Source organism: Gavialis gangeticus, unplaced genomic scaffold (assembly GCF_001723915.1).
Source record: "Gavialis gangeticus isolate Ggan-Ray unplaced genomic scaffold, GavGan_comp1, whole genome shotgun sequence".
Taxonomy (NCBI): domain Eukaryota; kingdom Metazoa; phylum Chordata; order Crocodylia; family Gavialidae; genus Gavialis; species Gavialis gangeticus.
Window position 1 is genome coordinate 16,802,350 of NW_017729029.1, and position 19,786 is coordinate 16,822,135.

General features: G+C 47.5%; 2 protein-coding genes and 2 long non-coding RNA genes across 5 annotated transcripts in view; 1 reads left to right on the forward strand and 3 right to left on the reverse strand.

The window, feature by feature from the left end:
- The window catches only part of LOC109300625, a 9,425-nt gene extending 1,100 nt beyond the window's left edge, over window positions 1-8,325 (reverse strand). Inside the window, exons 1-2 of the long non-coding RNA XR_002098279.1 lie at window positions 8,219-8,325; window positions 7,579-7,581 (exon numbers count right to left, since the gene is read on the reverse strand). This is a non-coding gene — a long non-coding RNA (uncharacterized LOC109300625). The remainder of the gene's footprint in view (window positions 1-7,578; window positions 7,582-8,218) is intronic.
- TSPAN6 (tetraspanin 6) lies at window positions 73-10,089 on the forward strand. The gene is made up of 8 exons (XM_019521363.1): window positions 73-206; window positions 394-582; window positions 788-862; window positions 2,614-2,712; window positions 3,357-3,512; window positions 4,194-4,277; window positions 6,902-7,004; window positions 9,173-10,089. Exons 1-7 carry the CDS (start codon window positions 120-122, stop codon window positions 6,968-6,970), a joined length of 759 nt encoding a protein of 252 aa, XP_019376908.1. The 5' UTR covers window positions 73-119; the 3' UTR covers window positions 6,971-7,004; window positions 9,173-10,089.
- Window positions 10,090-14,409: 4,320 nt separating this feature from the next.
- On the reverse strand, window positions 14,410-15,310 carry LOC109300394. Its single transcript, XR_002098191.1, has 2 exons — window positions 15,158-15,310; window positions 14,410-15,049 (listed from the first exon to the last, which is right to left on the reverse strand). It is a non-coding gene; the product is annotated as an uncharacterized LOC109300394 (long non-coding RNA).
- Window positions 15,311-18,425: 3,115 nt separating this feature from the next.
- The window catches only part of TNMD (tenomodulin), a 30,241-nt gene continuing 28,880 nt past the window's right edge, over window positions 18,426-19,786 (reverse strand). For both annotated transcript variants that reach the window (XM_019521366.1, XM_019521364.1), the window contains one exon: window positions 18,426-19,174. In XM_019521366.1, coding sequence (XP_019376911.1) covers window positions 18,965-19,174 — 210 coding nt within the window. In that variant the 3' untranslated portion in view covers window positions 18,426-18,964. The remainder of the gene's footprint in view (window positions 19,175-19,786) is intronic.

Genomic DNA, 19,786 nt, shown 5'->3' on the forward strand with positions numbered 1-19,786 from the left:
CGGGCCCTCGGGCGCTGTCGGAGGCGCTCGGCCGCAGGTCCGAGAGGCTTCGGCCGTTTCCGGCAGCCGCCCTCGGGCCTCCTCGGCGCCGCTCGGTGGGAGGCGGGCCAGCCGCTGCTATGGCGTCCCCGTCGCGGCGGCTGCAGACCAAGCCGGTAATCACCTGCCTCAAGAGCGTCCTGCTCACCTACAGCTTCGTCTTCTGGGTGAGCGCGGGGGTTGTGAGCGCGGCGCGGGGGTTGGGCGGGGCTGCCCCGGGACCGGGACCCTTTGTTCGCCCCGCGCGTGTGCGTGGGAGCCGAGCCCGAGCGCGCGGTGGCCCTGGGCGGCTCCTCGCCTCCGTCCGGGCGGGGCGGGGCCAAGGCACTGAGCCCGTGCCCCGCCGCTGCCCAGGTGTCGGGCATCATCCTGCTGGCCGTGGGCGTGTGGGGCAAGGTGAGCCTGGAGGCGTACTTCTCCCTGCTGGACGAGAAGGCCGCCGACGTGCCCTTCGTACTCGTGGGCACCGGCACCGTCGTCATCCTGCTCGGCACCTTCGGTTGCTTCGCCACCTGCCGCGGCAACGTCTGGATGCTGAAGCTGGTAAGTGGGGCCCCTGGTCAGGCCCCCAACCCCCCGTGCACTCGTGGCACTGCCTGCATCCCCTGCCTGCCCTGCGGGCTCCCCTGGCGCAGCATGGCCCAGCAGAGCAGTGCCGATGTGGGTCACACCTTCCCATCACTCGCGTCGTGTCTGCAGCACGTTGTGCTTTGTGCCTTTCTCTTGACATTTTCTCTCTTGCCCACAGTATGCCATGTTCCTGTCCCTCATCTTTTTGGTTGTGTTGGTGGCTGCCATTGTGGGATTTGTTTTCAGACATGAGGTGAGTCCTCTTCGGACCCCCCTTCTCTCCTCATGAGGACAGTGCAGGTAGGGGATCTGGAAGTGGCACCTGCGCAGGAGAGGGCACACACTCACCTTTTTGTTTTCTTTTGCTGTCTAACCCCTTCATTGTCCTACCTCATGTGCCAAAGTTTCCTTCTGCTTTGACTAGTGGTACATGACCTCTGTGGCTGGCAGACCAGATTCCACAGGCTGGGTCTGGCTGGTGGATCCAGTCCCGTGCCCAGGGTGGGCGCAGCCCAGCCCCTATCTGGGTGTGTGGAGTGGGGTAGCAACAGCTTGACCCCAATCCAGCCATGCAGGGAAAGGGGGCTTGGCTCAGCCCCAGCTTCGTCCTGCAGTTGGGGAGAGGGCATGGCCCAACCCAAATCCAGCTGCTGGGAGGGGAGTGTATATGGCTCAGCTTCAACCTACCATGTGGAGCATGGGGTTTGGGAATTTGGCAGGGGAGATGGTGACCATATTAATTGTCACCACTCCTCCACTGCCCAATTTCCTGACTTAAAGGGAGCCCTGCAGGCCAGATGTGATGACTCCGCTGGTCGCATTTCGTCCATGGGCCAGAGGTTGAGCACCCCTAGTTTCAACAGTAGATACCTAGAGCAACATCAGTGGTTCCTGTGGAATGGGCTCAGTTTATAATGGCAGTACTGAGAACGGGATGAACTTGGTTTCTGAGTCTAAATTGACACCCTAAGTAAGGATGGTAAGAGAGGTTTTCAGTCGCACCCGTCTAGGACCATTACTAAAAAGTTGTGTTGCAAAAGGCTAACCAATTAAGTGGACATGTTTAAGTAAGTGACAGGTCCAGCAGAGGGGTCCCACACCCAAAAGTTCCTAATTGGGAGTGAGGTCTAAATCCTGACTTTTTTTCTTTTAGGCATATCCCTTCAAAAACAGCTAGTTCTCCTCCCTTTCGCTGTATGGCCTTATATATTTTTTCTTTTGCATGTCTTGGACCTTAAGTCAGCTAAGCCTACCCTCATCCTAGAATGTATCAAATGTGACAAATTTGGAACCACCTTTTTAATTGTAATAGCTTGGATGGAAATGAATTGATAGAAACATTAGCAAAAATACAATTCCTCTAGCCTTGAACTCAGTGCTTCTGAAATGCAATCATAATATATTTTACTAAACTAACCACTCTTAACACCCAGAAGAGTTTAATGTTCATGAAGTAAAAAAGAAAAGTTCATCAGTATTGAGAGAAAAAATGGATGTAGTGGATGAGATTTTCAAAGGCACCTAATTCCTACACCTAATTAGGCAAGTACCTAATTCCTATTTGTACCTTTATAGTACTTGGAGAAGGTTTTCCACTGATAAGCTAAGAACATTTCCTACTTCATACTAAAATTAATTGACTTTGTAAAAACAGACATTAAATTGTGAGTTTTGATCTTTTATCCAAAATGCGAGGTTAAGAATGTTCCAGCCTGTGCCTCTTGCCCTAGATAATGCCTCCACACAAAGCCATGATTTTTTTATTGTGATCACTGTGATTATGGCTTCTTTTTAATAGAACCACTAAGTACCAGTGCTTGGTGCTGCTGGGTGCAGTTCCCCCTGATGTCTCCATAGTGGCCAGTCCCTTCTAAATAAGCACATGAATGATTTTATGTGATTCCTGCTCCACTGTTCCTGGTGGGGCTGATTTTTAAGATGAAGCTTTTGTGGATGGGGCCCACCTGCTGATTTTTGAGCCCCATGACCTTATTTTTTTTGCAGATTAAGAATAGCTTTGCGAATAACTACATGTTAGCATTGAGAAACTACAATGCAACAGTGGATCAGCGCAGTGAGGCAGTGGATGCTGTCCAGAAAACTGTGAGTGCTTCTATTGGGCTTCTCCACCAGTGGTAAAAGGAACCAATGTACTCCATGTTATTGCCTAGAAGACCCTGATATTTATGGAGGGGCAGAAAATGAGACTGGGGCTGCTGGTTTATTTCTTTTATAGCACAAGCATGCCCTGTTCTTCTGTGAGGTATTAGCAAAGAAAGTTGCATCAAAGTAGCTATTGCAGTTGTCCCATGAAAGGAGGTATGCAGCAGCTTTCCCCTCTGTTACTACAGTGATGGGGGGGCTCAGAATATTGGGCAGGAGCATTGCCTTGACTCATTCATTACACATATCAGGAGCTTTCATTATGATTTATAGCACAGAGGGCTGGCTGTGACCTACAGCTCTCCCCATGGGGCATGGATCAAGCAGACAAATACTTACATGGAAAAACTCTGTACCTGTTCTCCAGAAATATATATTTCTGAGGTACATGAGCTTGAGGGCAAAAATACCTGGTCTGCACTGTTAAGAAAGGACCTGGCTAATTTCAGAAAGCAGTTGAGTTGCTAAAGGGGAAGGTCTCACAATGGGGAAGCCTCTGGGTGCTGCAGTGATGTGTACAGAAATGGTGCCTCATAGACTATACTTACTGTTCTTTACCATTCTGCTTAAATTGATTTTCCCAGTTGCATTGCTGTGGAGTCCAAAACTATTCAGACTGGACGAATACTGCATACTATACAGAAAAGGGAATCCCTCAGAGCTGCTGCAGACTCCCAGACAACTGCACAGAAGATGATTTGAAGGACCTGGCTAAAGCCAAGACAAAGGTGTATGTTGATGTAAGTAAATCTAGGAGATGGATGCATCCATGTATCTTGGCAGCAGGTGTGGGGATTGGAGAGCTGGGGCTGTAATTAAGTGCTTTGCTCTCCTTTTTCCCCGCCACTGGAGGGTCAGGTTCTGCAGTGGGAGGAGGAACCTGAAAGGAGAACTTGGGTCCAGGAAGAATGTATGGGCCATGGGAAATTTGTAATCAGTAATGGGATGAAGGTCTGAGTTGCCACCAATTGTTGTGGGGAGGGAGAGATTTTGCAAAACTGCTCCCAGCGCGTCAAGGTCTCTAAGTTTCAGCTACTCTTTGTGCTTGTCTCTGACTGCAGGAAAGCTGTGCTGTAGATATGCCTGGATTACTTTGCCTTTATTGTACTGCCTGTCTTGTGTAGAAAAGAAGGGGTTATGGGAGGTGCTCGCATAACATATTCTGTACTACTTAATTCTCATGGCACCCCTATGCAGGAACTACAGGAAGGCTAAACAGCTTAATCCACAGGTTTACCCTGACTATGAAGTGGATTCCCTCCTGGGCTCATTGACTGTTCCCTTTGCCTGTGGACTGGTGCTTTCTGGGTTGTGTCCATGGATGGAGAGCATGTCACTTTGTGTTAGGGAGGGTCAGGAATTTTGTGCACGTCCTTGTACTAGCTGGAGTTCTTCTCATGTGCTACTATTTTCCATCACAGGGTTGTTTCACTCTGGCAACAACAGTTATGGAGTCTAAAATGGGCATTGTGGCTGGCATTTCCTTTGGCATTGCATGCTTCCAGGTAAAATCTTCCTTACTCCTCTTTTTTGGCCCTTGAGCTCTGAGTTTGGTCTGTGTGTTCTTAATTATATTTAATTGCTTTAAAAGTTTTTAAGCATGTAAAAGGAAGAAACAGTGGGGCTGCAGATTTTGTTTCTGTGTTACCTAATGCCCATTGCTGAAAATGACAGTTAAAATTCCAGCACTATTCAACAAGTTGGCCTATTAGCAGCAGTTCCCTCTGGAACAACTTGTCTCCAAGAGCTGTCCCTGCAGTCAAACCTCACGCTTGCTCATGCTTTGACTAGCTGCCACAATTATTGCTTACAGTGAAAAGACTGGTCCTGCTGTGTCCACTGCCCCATCAGCCCTTAGTTCAACTAAATTGTCAGCCCTGGTTAACCCTGATTTTTTTGCCTCTCCCCTTAGCATCATTTCTGATGAAACCTGAAGCTTATTCTCTTGGTGAAGGAAGCACCCTGCCTCAAACAACAGTACAGCTAGTGTCTCCTAATCTGATAGGCCTCATCTCAGCAGGAAACAGGAGGCCTCTGCCCCTAAGCTCCTTGCTGAAATAGCCTTTGTGTGTGGTGACAGTTGGGACTGGATGCTCAGAAATGAGTTTTCCTCACAAGTGTCATGATGGGAGCTGGTGCATCCTGAACTCTCACGTAGATCTGGCCCTCTTTAACTGAATGCTTTTGAATAGTTGCCTATAATTCTGGGTGCAGATCACTAGAAAACCTGGCCTTGTGCCTTGCCTAGGCTAAATCTGGAGGGGTTTGTTTTTAGAGACCGTATCATTGGCTGACAGAACTCCCACACTTTTGGTTGTCCTCTGATCAGAATATTGTCCTTTGCTATGTGTTTGGTTTTTTTTCTTCCCTGTCGGTGGAGGATCTTTCAATCTTGTATTTGTCAGAATAATAGGCCTTTAGTTCTCCTTAAAATATGGTGAGTCCTCATCTCCTTTATCCACAGTCACTGATATTGTGATAGCCTGTTTGCGTCTATGGATGTGTGATGGGGACATCTGAATGAGTATCTTGATCTTGTATGTTAAATAAGACCTGCTTAGGCTTTGCTGAATTACTTGATCAGTTTGAGCACCTGAGCCTTTTTGTCACAATTGTTGGATTTGCTGAAATGCCCCATATACTGGGATTTTTATTTTTGGCAGTTTGTGTTGTTCCAGTGTACCTTGCAGTCAGCTGAGAAGGTGGTGGCAAGGAGACAGAAGCAGATGAAATATGTCTGAGTATGTGACCTTCCTCTTATTTTGAGGCATTATACAGTCTGCAGTTCATGAATCCAATCTCAGATCTGCATTTTGATACCAAGTGGCAAACCCCTTGTTTTTTCAAAGTATGTTTGCATTTGAGTAGAGCATGAAGAAAGTGATGTTTAAGACTTCCTTGGTTTCAGGGTTTGTGCATCCCCTTTGTGGCAGAGACCCAGTCTCATGCTGTGAGCACTGCAATGCTTGATTTATTTTGAGTTTACTATTTATTGAATCAAATTGCCTCAAGCTGCTGTGTGAAGCACACTGGTACCATCCAGACTGACTGAAAGATTAACACATGATGGCATAAGACTCAGTGGTACGCTAATGAGAGAAGTTTCTGCCAGGTTATTTTAATCTGATATTAGTATGCCACTCTGCTTTACCCTGTCACAAATATTTTAAGTACTGAAAGAGCCTGGTGCCATGGGCGCTCTTATCGGAGCTGCTGTGTTGGCAGATTATCATAGCTGCATTTAGGGGTCAGTGTCCTATGGAAGGAGCTATTCTGTCCCTTCTAGCTCCTATCTGCTTCCTAGCTCCTTCCTGGTATGTGCAAGTTGTACTGAGCTGATTTATGGCTTCTGAATTCATGCTTCAAAAGGGGTAGGTACAGATTGACTTATGAATAGACAGTGAGCCCATGTGCTTTCAATCATTTTTATTACAGTAGGGGAATATGAGCAGTTGCTGTTATCATTCAGGAATGAGTCATGTTTTCAAGTTCCAAACAATGAACTGTTGGTATCATTCTGTTTTCAAATGAGTTTTTCTGCATCAGAAACAAAAGGGGCCAGTGCTGCAAACATACTCTTTACTTACTTCCTTGTGAGAGTAAAGCTGTATACACAAGTGTTTGCAGGATCAGGTCCTAAATGTCTTGTAGTACAGAAAACTGAGGTCTGGTGCCTGCATTGCAGTAACAACTGATGCATCTTCCAGATGTTGCTGAAATAAAAACTATCAGCCCACCATCAACCTTGCTTCCATCGTCATTCTTGAAATGGGAGAGTCAGTTGCTGTTTTCTAGAGGTGGTGTAATTGGCTGTGATGCTGCATACGTCAATATAATCTCTGTGAAATTACCATATAACAGTAGAAGGTTCATTAAGCAAAATCTAACAAGAAGGAACATTGAACCAGGACCCTTCCACTCACAGTTTTTATTAATTCTGATGGTGGGTAAAGGAAACCATATTTTAGTTTGGTAAAATGCCCTTATCCAAGGGTTCACCTCTACAAAACCAAAACAGAAGCTCCTAGTGCTCAAGATTTCAGTCACCTGCTGTGGGGGCAGAGGGGTCCAGGCACACACTGTCCAGTTTTGACCCTATTTCTACTTAGTTTCTGTTGTCCTGTTCCAGCTGGTTGGGATTTTTCTTGCCTGCTGCCTTTCCCGGTACATTACAAACAATCAGTATGAGATGGTGTAACCAGGTGGCCTGCAGCCTTGCACCTCTGACCAAGGTAGGTTTCTCTGCAGCGCAAGCTGTTCGCACCAGTATGGCAGTGCATGTGTGAACTTGGGGTATGGGAGCTTCTAGGCCTGTGTGCATATGTGTAGGGGTGGCATGATTGTAGGGGCTGCTCAGAGCTGTATGATTATTTCAGAGACCAGAGCAGACAGCTTATAATAACCAGTTCTTCAACTTTTAAGTCATTTTAAAGGGAAGTAGAAATCCTTGATCTAGCTAGAGAGACAGGTGCTGTGGAGTCTGTCCCATGTGTGCCAGCTTGGGTATCTTGGTACTTAACTGTGCTGCAGCCTGTTCCCTTGATTCTTCTGCCTCTCCTCCTCAGACATCAGCTCTATCAGCACAGCATGTTCCTAACCCAGGGGCAGGCAATTATTTCAGGCGGAGGGCCGCATAGTGAGTTTTGGCAAGCCATTGAGGGCTGCATGACAGGCAGCCAGGGGCAGATAAATATTAATTTTTTTTCTAACATTTTTAGGGGCCCTGTGGGCCCAATAGAATGGGCTGGTGGGCCACATCTGGCCCGCAGGCTGCATTTTGCCCACCTCTGTCCTAACCTGTGCCACTCCCTACTCCTGCAGTACTAGTTCCTGTGCAGTGCCCTTGCTGTTTTAGACTGGCTGTCCTCCTCTTGCCCATCACATTTTGCTCTGCTTTTGGACCAACCTGCTAAGTGATTCTGTCTGGCCCATATTGGGTCCTTCTGCCCTGCCCTGCCCAGACATGGGGGACAGCCCAGATGATAGCACATGCAACTGGTTTCACTGTCCATGGGAATGGAGCTGCCACCTAGTGTGGCGTGCAGCCCACCCCATCCATAGTTTCATAGATTTAGGGTTGGAAGGGACCTAGTAGATCTTCTAGCCCGACCCCCCGCCAGGGCGGGAGAACAACAAAACCCCAAAACAAGAAACGGGACTCAAATGAGTCCAGCCAGGTAGGCATCCAGCCTCTTCTTAAAGACCCCCAGGGTAGGGGCCAGCACCACTTCCCTTGGAAGTTGGTTCCAGCTCCTAGCCGCCCTAACTGTGAAGTAGTTTTTGCGGATGTCCAATCTATACCTCCTCTCCATCAACTTGTGCCCATTACTCCTTGTTATGCAAGCGGGCGCTAGGGGAAAAATCCCACATGCAGTTCTTGGTTACACTGGGAGCTCTAGTTCACAGGACTGGGCAGCACTGCAGTGGGGTGGAGGTGCCATGGCACCAGCAGCCCCTGAGGTGGCAGTTCTCCCTGCCTTCATGCTTCCAGCTGCTGCTGGAAGTGGTTATGACCACTGCTGGCACTGGCCCCCCTCACCAGGCACCCCTGCCTGTCTGTCCCAGACCCACTACTGGGGGTGGTAGACAAAGTGGGTGGGCAGGGTCTCCATGGAGGCTGGCCCAGGACCCCCATGGGCAGGGCGTGCTCAGCTGCGTGGATGAGATGTGGCTGTGGGCAGGTGGGGAGTGGTGTCTGGGAGTAGGATGGGTGGCTGGGGCTAGGATTGTGAAGTGATGACAGCATGGGGCCTGGGGCAGAGCTGTGATCTGCCTGCATGTCCCTGACAGGCACCAGTTCTGTAGGCAGGCATGCGTCACAGGGATGTACAGGGAGTGGATCGCAGCTCTACCCTACCCCACACCCCAGCCCCACACTGTCACTACGCCATGATCCTGGCTCCTTCCACCTGCCCTACTCCACGATGTTGCTCCCCATTCACTTGCAGCTCCATCCCATCTGCCTGGCTAAGCTTGCCCTTCCCATGAGGGTCCTGGGACAGTCTCCATGGAAATGCCCTCCATCCACACCATCTGGCACCCCCCACAATGGGTTTAGGGCAGATGGGCCCAGGGCCAGATAGGATCCAATTGGCATCTCCCCAGCCCCTTTTTCCCCCTCCCTTCACCACACCGGGTGGTGGAAACAGCTCACCAAAACTCCTTAAATGGCCCTCTACCCCAGATCATTGCTACCCCTGGTCTAACCTGTGGTACCCCCGTGGATCCAATATTGGGCCTTGTCAAGATAGACGTGATCATGCTATATGATGGCATGTCTGCGCTGTGGAATTAGATGAGATCCACCAAATTCCTTCCACTCTGTGACTTAAAAGTGTGGGAATCCTGGTCTCTAGAGCTGGGAGACTTATTCATTAACCCATTTCTTTCTGAATTTTAGAAAACTTCTGATCTTCCCCTTTGGCAGAGCACTTCTCAACCTCCAGCCTCCTGGAATCATGCCTTTCCCCAGTCTGCTGGAATCATGTTTGAACTGTCTGATCTTCTCAGCTGGCTCACGGAAACAAGTGTAACAGCTGTTCTGTTGTACTTGGGGAATTGTTGAAACACTACTCTGATGTAACACTGAATGGGATAACTAGTGTAGCTGAGATTGTTAAAACTACTGCATTCCTCGAGGCTGCCACAACCCTCAACTCCCTTCTCTAGCACAGGAAGCTCATATGCCACATTGAAGGAGCCTACAGTGACACTACTCTCATTTCTTACCTGCACTTTGTTAATTTCTTAGAATGGTGGCTCTTCGGAACTGTCATACTCCACAGAAAATTCATCCTTGGAGATGCATCTCTTGCATTGGAAAGATAGCACTCTTTTCCTTCCTTCTTCTCTACTGTTGGCTATTTAAATCACTGTGCAACTGACTCGCTGTCCCATCAGAATTTCTCACTGTCGCAGCTCTTAAATGTTGGGGAGAGCTGTTGTCTATTGCAATAGATCTGATGGGACACACTGCCTTGCCTACCGGAAGCCCTGTGCTTAAAATGGTCTTGGTTTCTTTCCAGGGTCTTTCTTTCCCCAACTGGGGTTTTCATATAACTCTTTTTAATAAATGTATTTTTTTTTAAGGCGTTTAGTTCCTTTCTCCTAATCAGGCTGTAGTGTAGTAAATTGTAGCATGAGACTCAGTGTTGTAGTTCTCAGTACCTTTTTAGTCTCTGTAGGAATCTCTCCACCAAGCTGGGTGTGACTTGATCATCAGTATTATGTGCTGCTTTGACTTGTCTGTGTATTAAAGAGAAATCCTCTTATCTTGAAACACAATAAATATAAAAGTATTTTACTCTAAAATATTAACTTGGTTTAATTTTATCTCTTTGGAAATTCTGCTGGGATGATTTCAACAGAGGAATCTGAGCTATAAAGAAATCTGCCTCGTAATTCATCTGTCTACAGCCAGCCAATAACCCTTGGAACCACAACAACCTTGTTGTTACATTTTCAATTATGAAAGATATTTATGTCCATCCCCCTGCCCCCCCCCCCCCTCTAAAAATTGTTGTGTAAGACTGTTGATGCATTCCATCCCAGGAGCTGGCAGACTTTGTGCTGGGTAAATCTTATGCAGGATAGACTTCAGTCCTTGTGTAAACTTACATATCCTCTACTCTGCTTTATGTTTTGTGGCTAAATCAGTAACATGCTTTGGGATTTTTCAGAGGAACTGTAAGAGGCTGCTGTATGAAATGCCTCCTTGGACAGGGAGAGGGATTGGCTCACAGTCATTCAGTTTTTCAACTTGGAACAGTTTCATCATCAGCCCTCAGCTTTTCTGCACTGGGGCTTCGGATGTAGTGGGCACAGCAAGTTCCTCCTTCACCTGAGTTTGGTGGGTTTCTCAGAATGATCCTATCCACCACATTTGAGATTTAATCCTCGGGAACCATCTGAGAGAAGGGGGTGCTGGCAGAGATGCACAGTCTGCCAGTCTGCACAGCTGCTGTTACTGTCACTGCTGTCAAGGAGGAGCAATTAGAAAAGGACGGCTGAGCTATTAGAGAATAACAGAGAGCCCAGCCCTTATTGGCAAGAAGACTCTTTGCCCCTCATTAATTCTGTCCTGTTGCCAAAACTAATGCTGCTGAGGGGCAACCTGTCTTGGCCCCAAAACCTGATGGGTGGAGTATAATTGCACGAACTGCAGCTTCAGAGCTCAAGTGAATTGCTTTTGGCAGGGGTGTCCTACTTATCCAGCCCCAGAGGTTGGAGGAGTGGCATGGGGCTGGTCTGTGGGCAGGACCCAGAACACAAGGTCACATAGTCTAGTCTACAGGACTGTAATTTGGCATCTGCAGCATTGATTCCTGTGGCTTTCTGCTACCAAATTTCTGGCCCTGCGGGCAGCCCCATGAACAATATGCAGCCCTGCACCTTGGATTCAGCCCACAGGGCTCCCTGCAGGTCCGGAAATTTGGTGCCCGGACAAGTGATGGCAATTAATGCTATCACCATTTGCTGTGCCACCAAATTTCTGGACCTGTGGGGAGCCCTATGAATTAGATAACATATATATCTTGGGTGCCCCTGCTTAGGTACTTATGCTTTGGGTATCATTGCTGACTGAAACTTGAAGGGTAATCCCAAGAAACTTTAGGCCTTATTTAACTTCTGTAAATAAGCCCTTGTTAGCTTTTGGCTGGTTGCATTACACATTTTTCAAGATTTTCGGGGCAAGGCCCAAGCACATTAGACCATTAAAACAACAATATGGATGTCGGCCAATTCTAACTAGTGTGCAGACAGGGACTGGCTAAAACCAAATGGTGGTGTAGGGTCGTGTTCAGTTAAACCTCTCTCAGTTGTGAAGGCAGTGCAGAGAAGCATGTGCCTGACGAAATAATCTTTTGGCTGGCTTGTGTTGCCCGTGTCAGCTGACAATTACTGGGCTCACTTGATCTGGCTCTAGTTTAGTTGTTCACTTTCAAATTAGTTTCTGTTAGTCCCTTTTGGGGCTCTATGTAAAGTACTGCATTTATGGCCTCTGTACTAATCACTTCATGATGCCTTCTGCCATTGATGCTCCTGCAGATTCACCTGAACTGTGATCTGATGGCTGGTTAGTTGCTTACCCAAAATAAGCACATCATTCTAAGATCAGTTCCAAGTGTCCATGCTGTTACACTGCTGCACGTGTGGGCAGTCTTGGTAGAGCATGCATGGATGGCCTGAGGAGGGAGACTGTCCTGCTCTGACCATGGGTTGGTCCCTTAAGGCCAGTATTACAGCAGGTAGGTATGTGGCTTTGCATTAGTGCCACCCACATACTATAGACATGCTTTGCATGCAGGCTATACACATGGTTGTGGAAAGTCCTTGAATTAACAACAGGATTTTAAATAGGGAAGAAACAGCTGAGCCTCTGATGTGATCAGCATCCTACTCTCTTCAGTGTGGTGAAAAAGCAATGGTTAAAAACACCTTCCCACCCACTCCTACGCTCCCTGGGTCCAGTCACATTGGGAAGAGCATGGGCAAAGCCTTCCGCTAGGGGTTTTGCCCCATCAAGAGTTGGTCCTAAGGTACTGTTGGGGCTCTGTCATTGGATCTTGCTGATTTTCCCTCTTGCTGGCCTGCTGCCTGTGACTGGTCTTGGTATGAAGTGCGTTTCTCCTGGCTCATTCATCCCATGTGCCTCGAGGTATACTACAAATCTGCAGTGTGCAGATGTTATGGAAGCCATGACTAGGTGAAGTTGATGTGCATTCCTGCATGCTCTGGGAACCTAAGGGAGTTGTAGGAGACCAGTAGGAATCTAAGGCTGCTGGTGAAAAGCTACTGTAATTTGTATTGCAGGTGAGGGGATATGTTACAGTCTTTCTTGGAGGACTTTAAAATGAAGGATCCCACAGCCCACTTCATTGTGTGTATTGCATGCTGTTCCATTTTCCTGAGTGTACATAAACCAGAGTCCTGAGTGCTCCCCTCCTCCTGCCACTTCTTACCCTACACACTTTACCCTTTCCAGTATGGCAGCAGAAGTAATTTAAACAAGCAAGGGCAGCATGAACAAGAGCAGGAGCAAATCTCAGAGCTTTTACTCCCACGTCCGTCCCACTTTTATCCCTGGTGGCCTCTGAATCAGGTTTTCCTCTGCTGTTTTGTTACATGGTATAATTATCTTTGATGTTGTGTTGTATACAAGCCTGTTTGCTTCAATGCAATATTTATGGAGTGTGAAAGGAAAGAGAACAAATCCCGTTTGTAAAGTGGTTGCAGCTCCAGTTGCTGGCCAGCAGAGGGCAGCCCAGGGAGCATATTGATTTCAGAGCATATATAGCACCAACCTTTGCCAGGCTGTCTTAATTCTATCTAAATCTAATCCAGCCTGCCTGGGTCCTGAGGATTTGCTAATGCTAGGCACTGGTCTGATTCTGGAGTGTTGAATATGCTATACACAGTCCGATCATTAAAAAGTGTATTAGAAATGGCTCTTCTAGTGGGACCACCAACGTCACTGGTATAGTAAGTTGTATTGTGATAGCTCCTAAGAATTCTGGTCATGGTCCAGGATCTGACTGCACCATGTGCTATACAAATCCAAAGCAAAGAGATCATCTCTGCCCTGGGAACTGACAGTCTAATAAGGGGCAGTATTTTAAATGCAGTTTGTTCTGTAACAAATATCTCATGTTAATTGTGAAAATGCATTGCTAGAAATGGCCAAATAAAGAGTATTGTAAAGTTTGTGTGTGTGTGTGTGTGTGTGTCTGTGTGTGTGTGGTGTTTTTTGTTCAAGGACCTCCAGGGACTTTTTATGAGTCTGATTATTATCCTCATTTTACGGTTGGGGAAATCGAGTCAGAAAAAGTCTGAAGTCTTTTATCCAAAGTTGTATAATGAGCAAAGTTTGGACCATCTGGAGGCTCATCCTCATGATAACAGCTCCTTAGGGAAACAGTGGCCCTTATTATGCTCTGATCTCTGCTTGGGGCCTTTTTGACCTTTGCCACTCCCTGGCATTGAAAAGCTTAGAAGGGTCTGCCTCCCACTCCTGTGTTGCACCAAGGCTTAAGTTGTGCCAAGCATCTACTAAGTATTCAATAGATTTCAAGTGCAGTGTCACATCTTACAATTGTGTTGGGAAAGATTGTGTCATTGCACTGGATTATTAATGTGAGTGCTCCAGTGAGGTCATATATTACTGCTCATCCCTTTTGCATTTGTAGTACCGGTGAACCTTTGATGATGTTTGCATACTGCTTTCAGAGTTTAACTCTTTGATAATTACTTTCCTTGGGATTTTGAGCAGTGAGTAGTTTCCTTTGATGGAAACGCTGGTCTGATGCCAGAACAAAGTCTAATAAATAGAATTTAAAAAAAGGAATGAAGAAATTCTGCTTTGGGGTGTAAAAGGATCCACATGTTTCCTGACACTAACAATATATCCGGACTGGATATGCCTCATCAAGATTTAAGCTTCAGATGGTAGGAGCCAAAGTGGCAATTCTGTATCCAGCCAGGCCTGGGCCTTTATGCAGAGCTCTGGGGTAGATTTGCTTTTGGGAACTGGATAAATGAGTACAGATTGACTCTGGCACAGGAAAACAGCTTATTCCTTGGACTCTAGAAGCAATAATTACAAATGGGTCTTGCAAATGGGTTGTGATTCTGCTGGAATTATAAGGAAAGGTGGGGATTTTTATTTTGTGTGTGCATTAGTAAAGTATTCAAGAAAAGTGTTTACTGAATCCAAGAGAGGGGCAGACTGATTACAGCTCAATCTCTTCATTTCTCTTGGGGCTAGCCAAAGATGTTATCTTAAAGATGCAGCAGAATCCCAGCAATGTAGATCTAAACATTCGGAAGCTCATTTGAACTACTTCTCTGGACTATTGACAGATTCTCACCACCACATGGAAGTTATGTTGTAGCAAATTCAGTAGCTGTTATCAAAGAGGATAATGATAACAAAGCATCTGCTTCAAGGTTTTATATCAAGAAGACCACACATGGGAGAGCAGACACATTTCTCCTGAACAGCACGCATCACGGGATATTTGCCCTTTTGTCATGTACTATCCAGTAACAAATACACTCCTTCTGTTTCTAAGACAAATGCTTTAAAGGGTGAAAAAGAAGGGACTTCGATCTTTAGCCCTTAACATGGTTACATGCTGAATGTATCATTTGTTTCTGATTAGTAATGATGGACTGAAAGTGTCTGTGTGACTGGTAGGCAAAAAAATTGTCCATGGTGTTTCTTGTCCTGTTTTTCTGAATGTTGTAGGTGGAGCATTTGGAGCTTTCACCAATGACTCTGTTGAAGAGACATGCTCTTGGGAAACCAGCACACTGAACTGCAGCTCTGGAGCCTTACCTTGCCCCCAAAGCCTGCTCTCTCACCATAAGCAAGTTGCATCATCACCTTGTGCCTTGTTTTCCTCTCATGGGTATAACGGGACTTTTCTTCTTCCTGAGCTATAGGGCTGTTTAAGACCGGCTTGTCCAACATATGATGTGGCCCGCCAAGCCATTTTCTGAGGCATGAGGTGCTGCAATGGGAAATGAAAGTAAACACTATTTACTTTCGTTCCCACCCCTTGTCCCTCCTCCAGGCCCTCAGCAGCTTCCTAATGGCTGCTGAAGGGCTGGGGAAGGGACAAGGTTTCCACACGCACCGCGTCAGCTTGATGTTGCCAATGTGGTGCAGCTCCTCCCCTCCCCCCTCCTTTCATGGTGTCCCTTCCTAGCCCGGCCCCTCCCTCCCTCATTTGCATGCCCCGCCCCACCCCTTGCCAGTCCCCGCCAGCCATGCGTGTTGGAGCAGGTCACGGTGCAGTGGGCAGGTGGGCGCAGGGGGTGTGGATGCCGGCTCGGAGGGATGCTGCAGCTGGGCCAGTGGGAGATACTGCTGCTGTGGCTATGGCTGTTGGGGTGGGAAGCCGGCACCACTCCCGTCTCCCTGCATCTCCCTGTGCCCGCAGACATCGCGCTGGGCGTGGTGAGTTGTGGGCCCCGGGGAGGGAGGGAGCCCTGCCAGTCGGGCTTGGGCTCAGGCTGCCCTGGGGGAGAGGGAGAAGGGGGTGTCCCTGCACGTCCCACACCCCCGTGTAGGGTCCCCGCACGTCCCCATGGATGCTGAGCCCAGGCACGCAGGTGTGGGAGCATCCTCGAGGCTGCCCAGGTGGCAAGGAGGACACGGCGGGGTCAGGCAGCACCCCTTGACCCCTGTGCCCCCAGACCGCAGCTGAACTGGACAGGCTGTGTGAGCACCCGCTCCTGCCCCCCCTGGCAGGATGTTGCCCTGAGAGAGCACCTGTAAATAAGAAATTAAAGATCTGTGATGCATTTCAACCAAGTATTTGAAAACTAGGGGGCATGAAACCATGGTAATAGAAAGTTCTGCTAACCTTTGGAAAAATCAGATCCCTGCAACAATTCTCTGGAGTAAATATAGCATGATGTCAACAGAGGTTTTGCATTCAAAAATGATTTTTACCTGTCTGCAAATTGTGGCATTCCATGTGGATAAAGGCAGGGAATTAAGGGTGCAGCGGGGTGGTATGCTCCTCACCAGCACTGCTAGGGGGGTGTTTAAAATAAAACAGTGCTACCAGACCAAATTATTTTTATTTTCAATTTTAAACCACATTTCCAGACCCATTTAATTAACACTTACTGCAACTTCGTTGGTGTCAAAGGTCACATGAGATCACTTCCTGATGTGATACTACTTCCTGTGAGGTCTTTGAATATGGCTTGCCAGCCCACTGGGGGCTAAAAAGTTCATGATCTGGCCCCATATTCAAAAAGGTTGGACGCCCCTGGTTTAAGAGCTCAGTGGTATAGTCCTGACTAGAGCTCTGAAGTGGGTAATGTCTCCTTGCTTCCCAGGGTTGTGGAAGTAAATTAGTTGTGGAAGGTGGAAGGCACCATTTCATGATGAGAGGACTGATTTAAAACCCTAGTGGGATCTGGATGGAGTATCGTCCTTGCTTAGGCTAGGGACAGACATTACACATAAACCAGTTTAAGTGATCAGAAACTGGTTTAAATCGGTAACAGAACAGATGTTCAGTGAACATAAACCAATTTGAAAATGGTTGAAACCAGTTGGAGATAAACCTGGTGGAATGTACTATCAGACATAACTAATTTGGCTCAACCTGGTTTATGCAATGTCTGTCCCAGACCCCTTGCTGGTTTAAGTTAAACCAGGCTGCCCTGGGATTCCAGCATGCTCTCTGGAATGCACAGGGCGCTCTGCTTCACAGCAGAGTTGTCCCCTCCCCTCTGCTCCCTGGCTGCAGCTCCAGCAGAGACTGCTGGCATCTGCCTGGCTTCTGTTCCCCCCTCCCCTTTAAGCAGGGTTCCCCCGTCCCCTCTGCCTTATACAGACACATAGCATTAGCTAGCAGACCACATGCTGGCTACGGTCCACGCTGTGGCAGACCAGACAAAGGCAGAATCAACAGGTAGCTGGTAATGTCCGTCTGTTGTTTTCTTAAGGGGGTGATAAACACTGAGTTGGGGGTGATACACACTGTGCTATCAATTCCTCGCTAGGCTGTTCAGGAGGGGGTGGGGAACTCTTGTCCTGCCAGAGTCTGGTCACACCCCCCTCAGCTCAGCACTCTGGAAGGGAAGGGAGGGCTGCTCTAGCACCCCCTGGCTTCTGGCCTGAGCCAGTGCAGGCACGTGCCTACATTTTTTCAGTCCATAGGGGATGTCTTTATGGTTACAAACTGGTTTAGCCTAGGCAGGTTAGACTAACCTGCAAAGATTGAGTCAATTTAGGCTCAGGATTTTCAATGTCTGTCCCTAGCCTTAGAGCTTCACTAGAGGCCTATGCAGCAGCTTCTGTTTGTCTTGTTGCAGTCTACGTTCACCTCCTCCCTGATCTCCCACATGTCATCTGCTTGGAGTGAGGCAGCCATTTCAAATGATTTTCCCTTGCCTGACCTCAGAGAGGCTATACCTATTTGTAGTTACACAGGCTCTCCCTTCCATGCCTTTAACTCCTGTTGATATATAAAACTCTTAATGCCTTATTTTGGGCTTATATGTGCAACTTGATTTGTGCCTGTGCACCTGCTTGTGATTTAAGCTCTCAATATGTGTTCTGCAGCATCTGTGTACCCTAAGCTTTTTCTAGGTACAGTCTTCACAGAGTCACTGATGAGAGGCACTAGAGGGAAGAGGTAGAAGTTTCTGTATTAGCCATCTGGCACTGTGGCTTTTTACTAACAGTGGCAGAATTTGTGTGTCCCTTCAGATCAATGGTCCTCCCAGCCCTGTCCATGGGGGAAGATTTTTCCTTAGGAATGGAAGTGAAGAGCAGTGTCCAATCAGAATGGCAGGGGGGAAATTAAGCAGGCAAGATGTAATTATTCAAGTTGGAAACCAGCCAGGACTGTGGGCTTTCCTTTTGGGAAAAGTATCATGGATATTGTAATGATCACAAATGGGACAAGTACCTGCTCTTGGATCTCATCCAAAAGGTAGCAACTATTGTAGCTCAGCATCTGTGATCACTGTGTTGATGACACACTGATTTGGTGCTGACTGCAGTGGGCAGAGTGCCAACTTTCAAACCATCAGCATTTTTTCCTTCAGCACCTGGTTTTAGGCTGAACTAATGGCCCCTGGTAATCCTACAAGAGTCTTTTCCATGTGATCTCTACTTCTAGAGATTTGTCAGTGGTATAGCCTGTCAGCCTGTAAGTTGTAAAGGGATCATTTATAGGAATGGTGATAGAGCAATATGGAACCTTTGTTCATAGCTAGCTGAACCCACTCAGCAACCTGTCACCTGAGCCAGGCACGAAGATGCACAATTAGATCACCTTTCAAGCCCATTCAGTATCATGGACTGCCACCAAACAACTTTGTTTCCTTTGCAATCAGTCAAAGAATGTGTTTATTGTTTGTCTCATTTCTTACTGCTCAGCACAAACCCCAACCCATGAAATATAGTTTTTGTCAACCCTCCGGGTGCTATCTGCTGATGGCAGAGGACCTTTGGCTGTTCTTGCTCAGGGCAGGGTGCAGTATTCAGCTGTAATCAAGCAGTTAATGACCTGTGCTTTAGCTACTGGTAATACAAGATAACTTGTAACATGGCAAGGCTAGGATATAGGTAGCATGCAAGTGCTTAAAGGCTGCAGTTTCCTCTCTACAGTGAGAGCATATATCTGTTGTAGTTTTATTGCTTTGCTAGTTGTGAGCATCCCTATACACGCCCTAACATGCGTGCTATCCACCAGTTACATGGCATGATGATTCGGCAGATAACCCTTCCTCCCTGGTAGCAGTAGGGGTAGGGGTAATACCCCAGCAGAGGTTCACACACCCGCTGGCAGTAGCGGTTGCCCCGGCGACACTGAGCGCAGCAGTAGCCCCTTTCATCCCACAGGGGGTGGAACTCGAGTCCATTCTCTGACTGGAAGAAGAAACAAAGCAGGAGAGCGTGAGGGAGGAGTCCCTGAGAGGGGTCTAGGCATCTTCAGGGAGATGCTGCTGACATGTTCCTGCTGGCATGTTGCTCCTTTAGCATCTAGTCAAATGGCCCAATGGGTAGACTGGGCAATCCCTCAGAATTTGGTACTTCTGAGAGAGCAGCAGCTAGTAAATCCAGCTCATGTAGGACAGCTATAATGTGGCTCTAAGGACAGCAATATGAGCACAGCACTGAGCAGACAGAAGAAGAAGGGAATATGATGATGCTGAGTGTTTGGGAATTTTTGTGCAAGCAAAATTGCTTCTTACGATGTTCTGTCAGTCGTTTGGTATGGGGCTCTCATTACTATGATATCTGAGTGCCTCACAAAATCACTGACAGGCAGGGAAGTGTTATCCCTGTTTTACAGCTTGGAGGTTCAGAGTGCAAGTTTTGTGGCTCACACAGGTGGTCTTTGGCTGACCCAAGAACTGACCCCTTCTGCCCCTGAGATGTCCTGAGTAGCAGCCTGTTGGACCTCTTTTTATTCCTATTCCTTATGCTGCTGGGTCAAATGGGAAACAAGCAGAAGGAACTCACCCTCCTGCTAGCTGA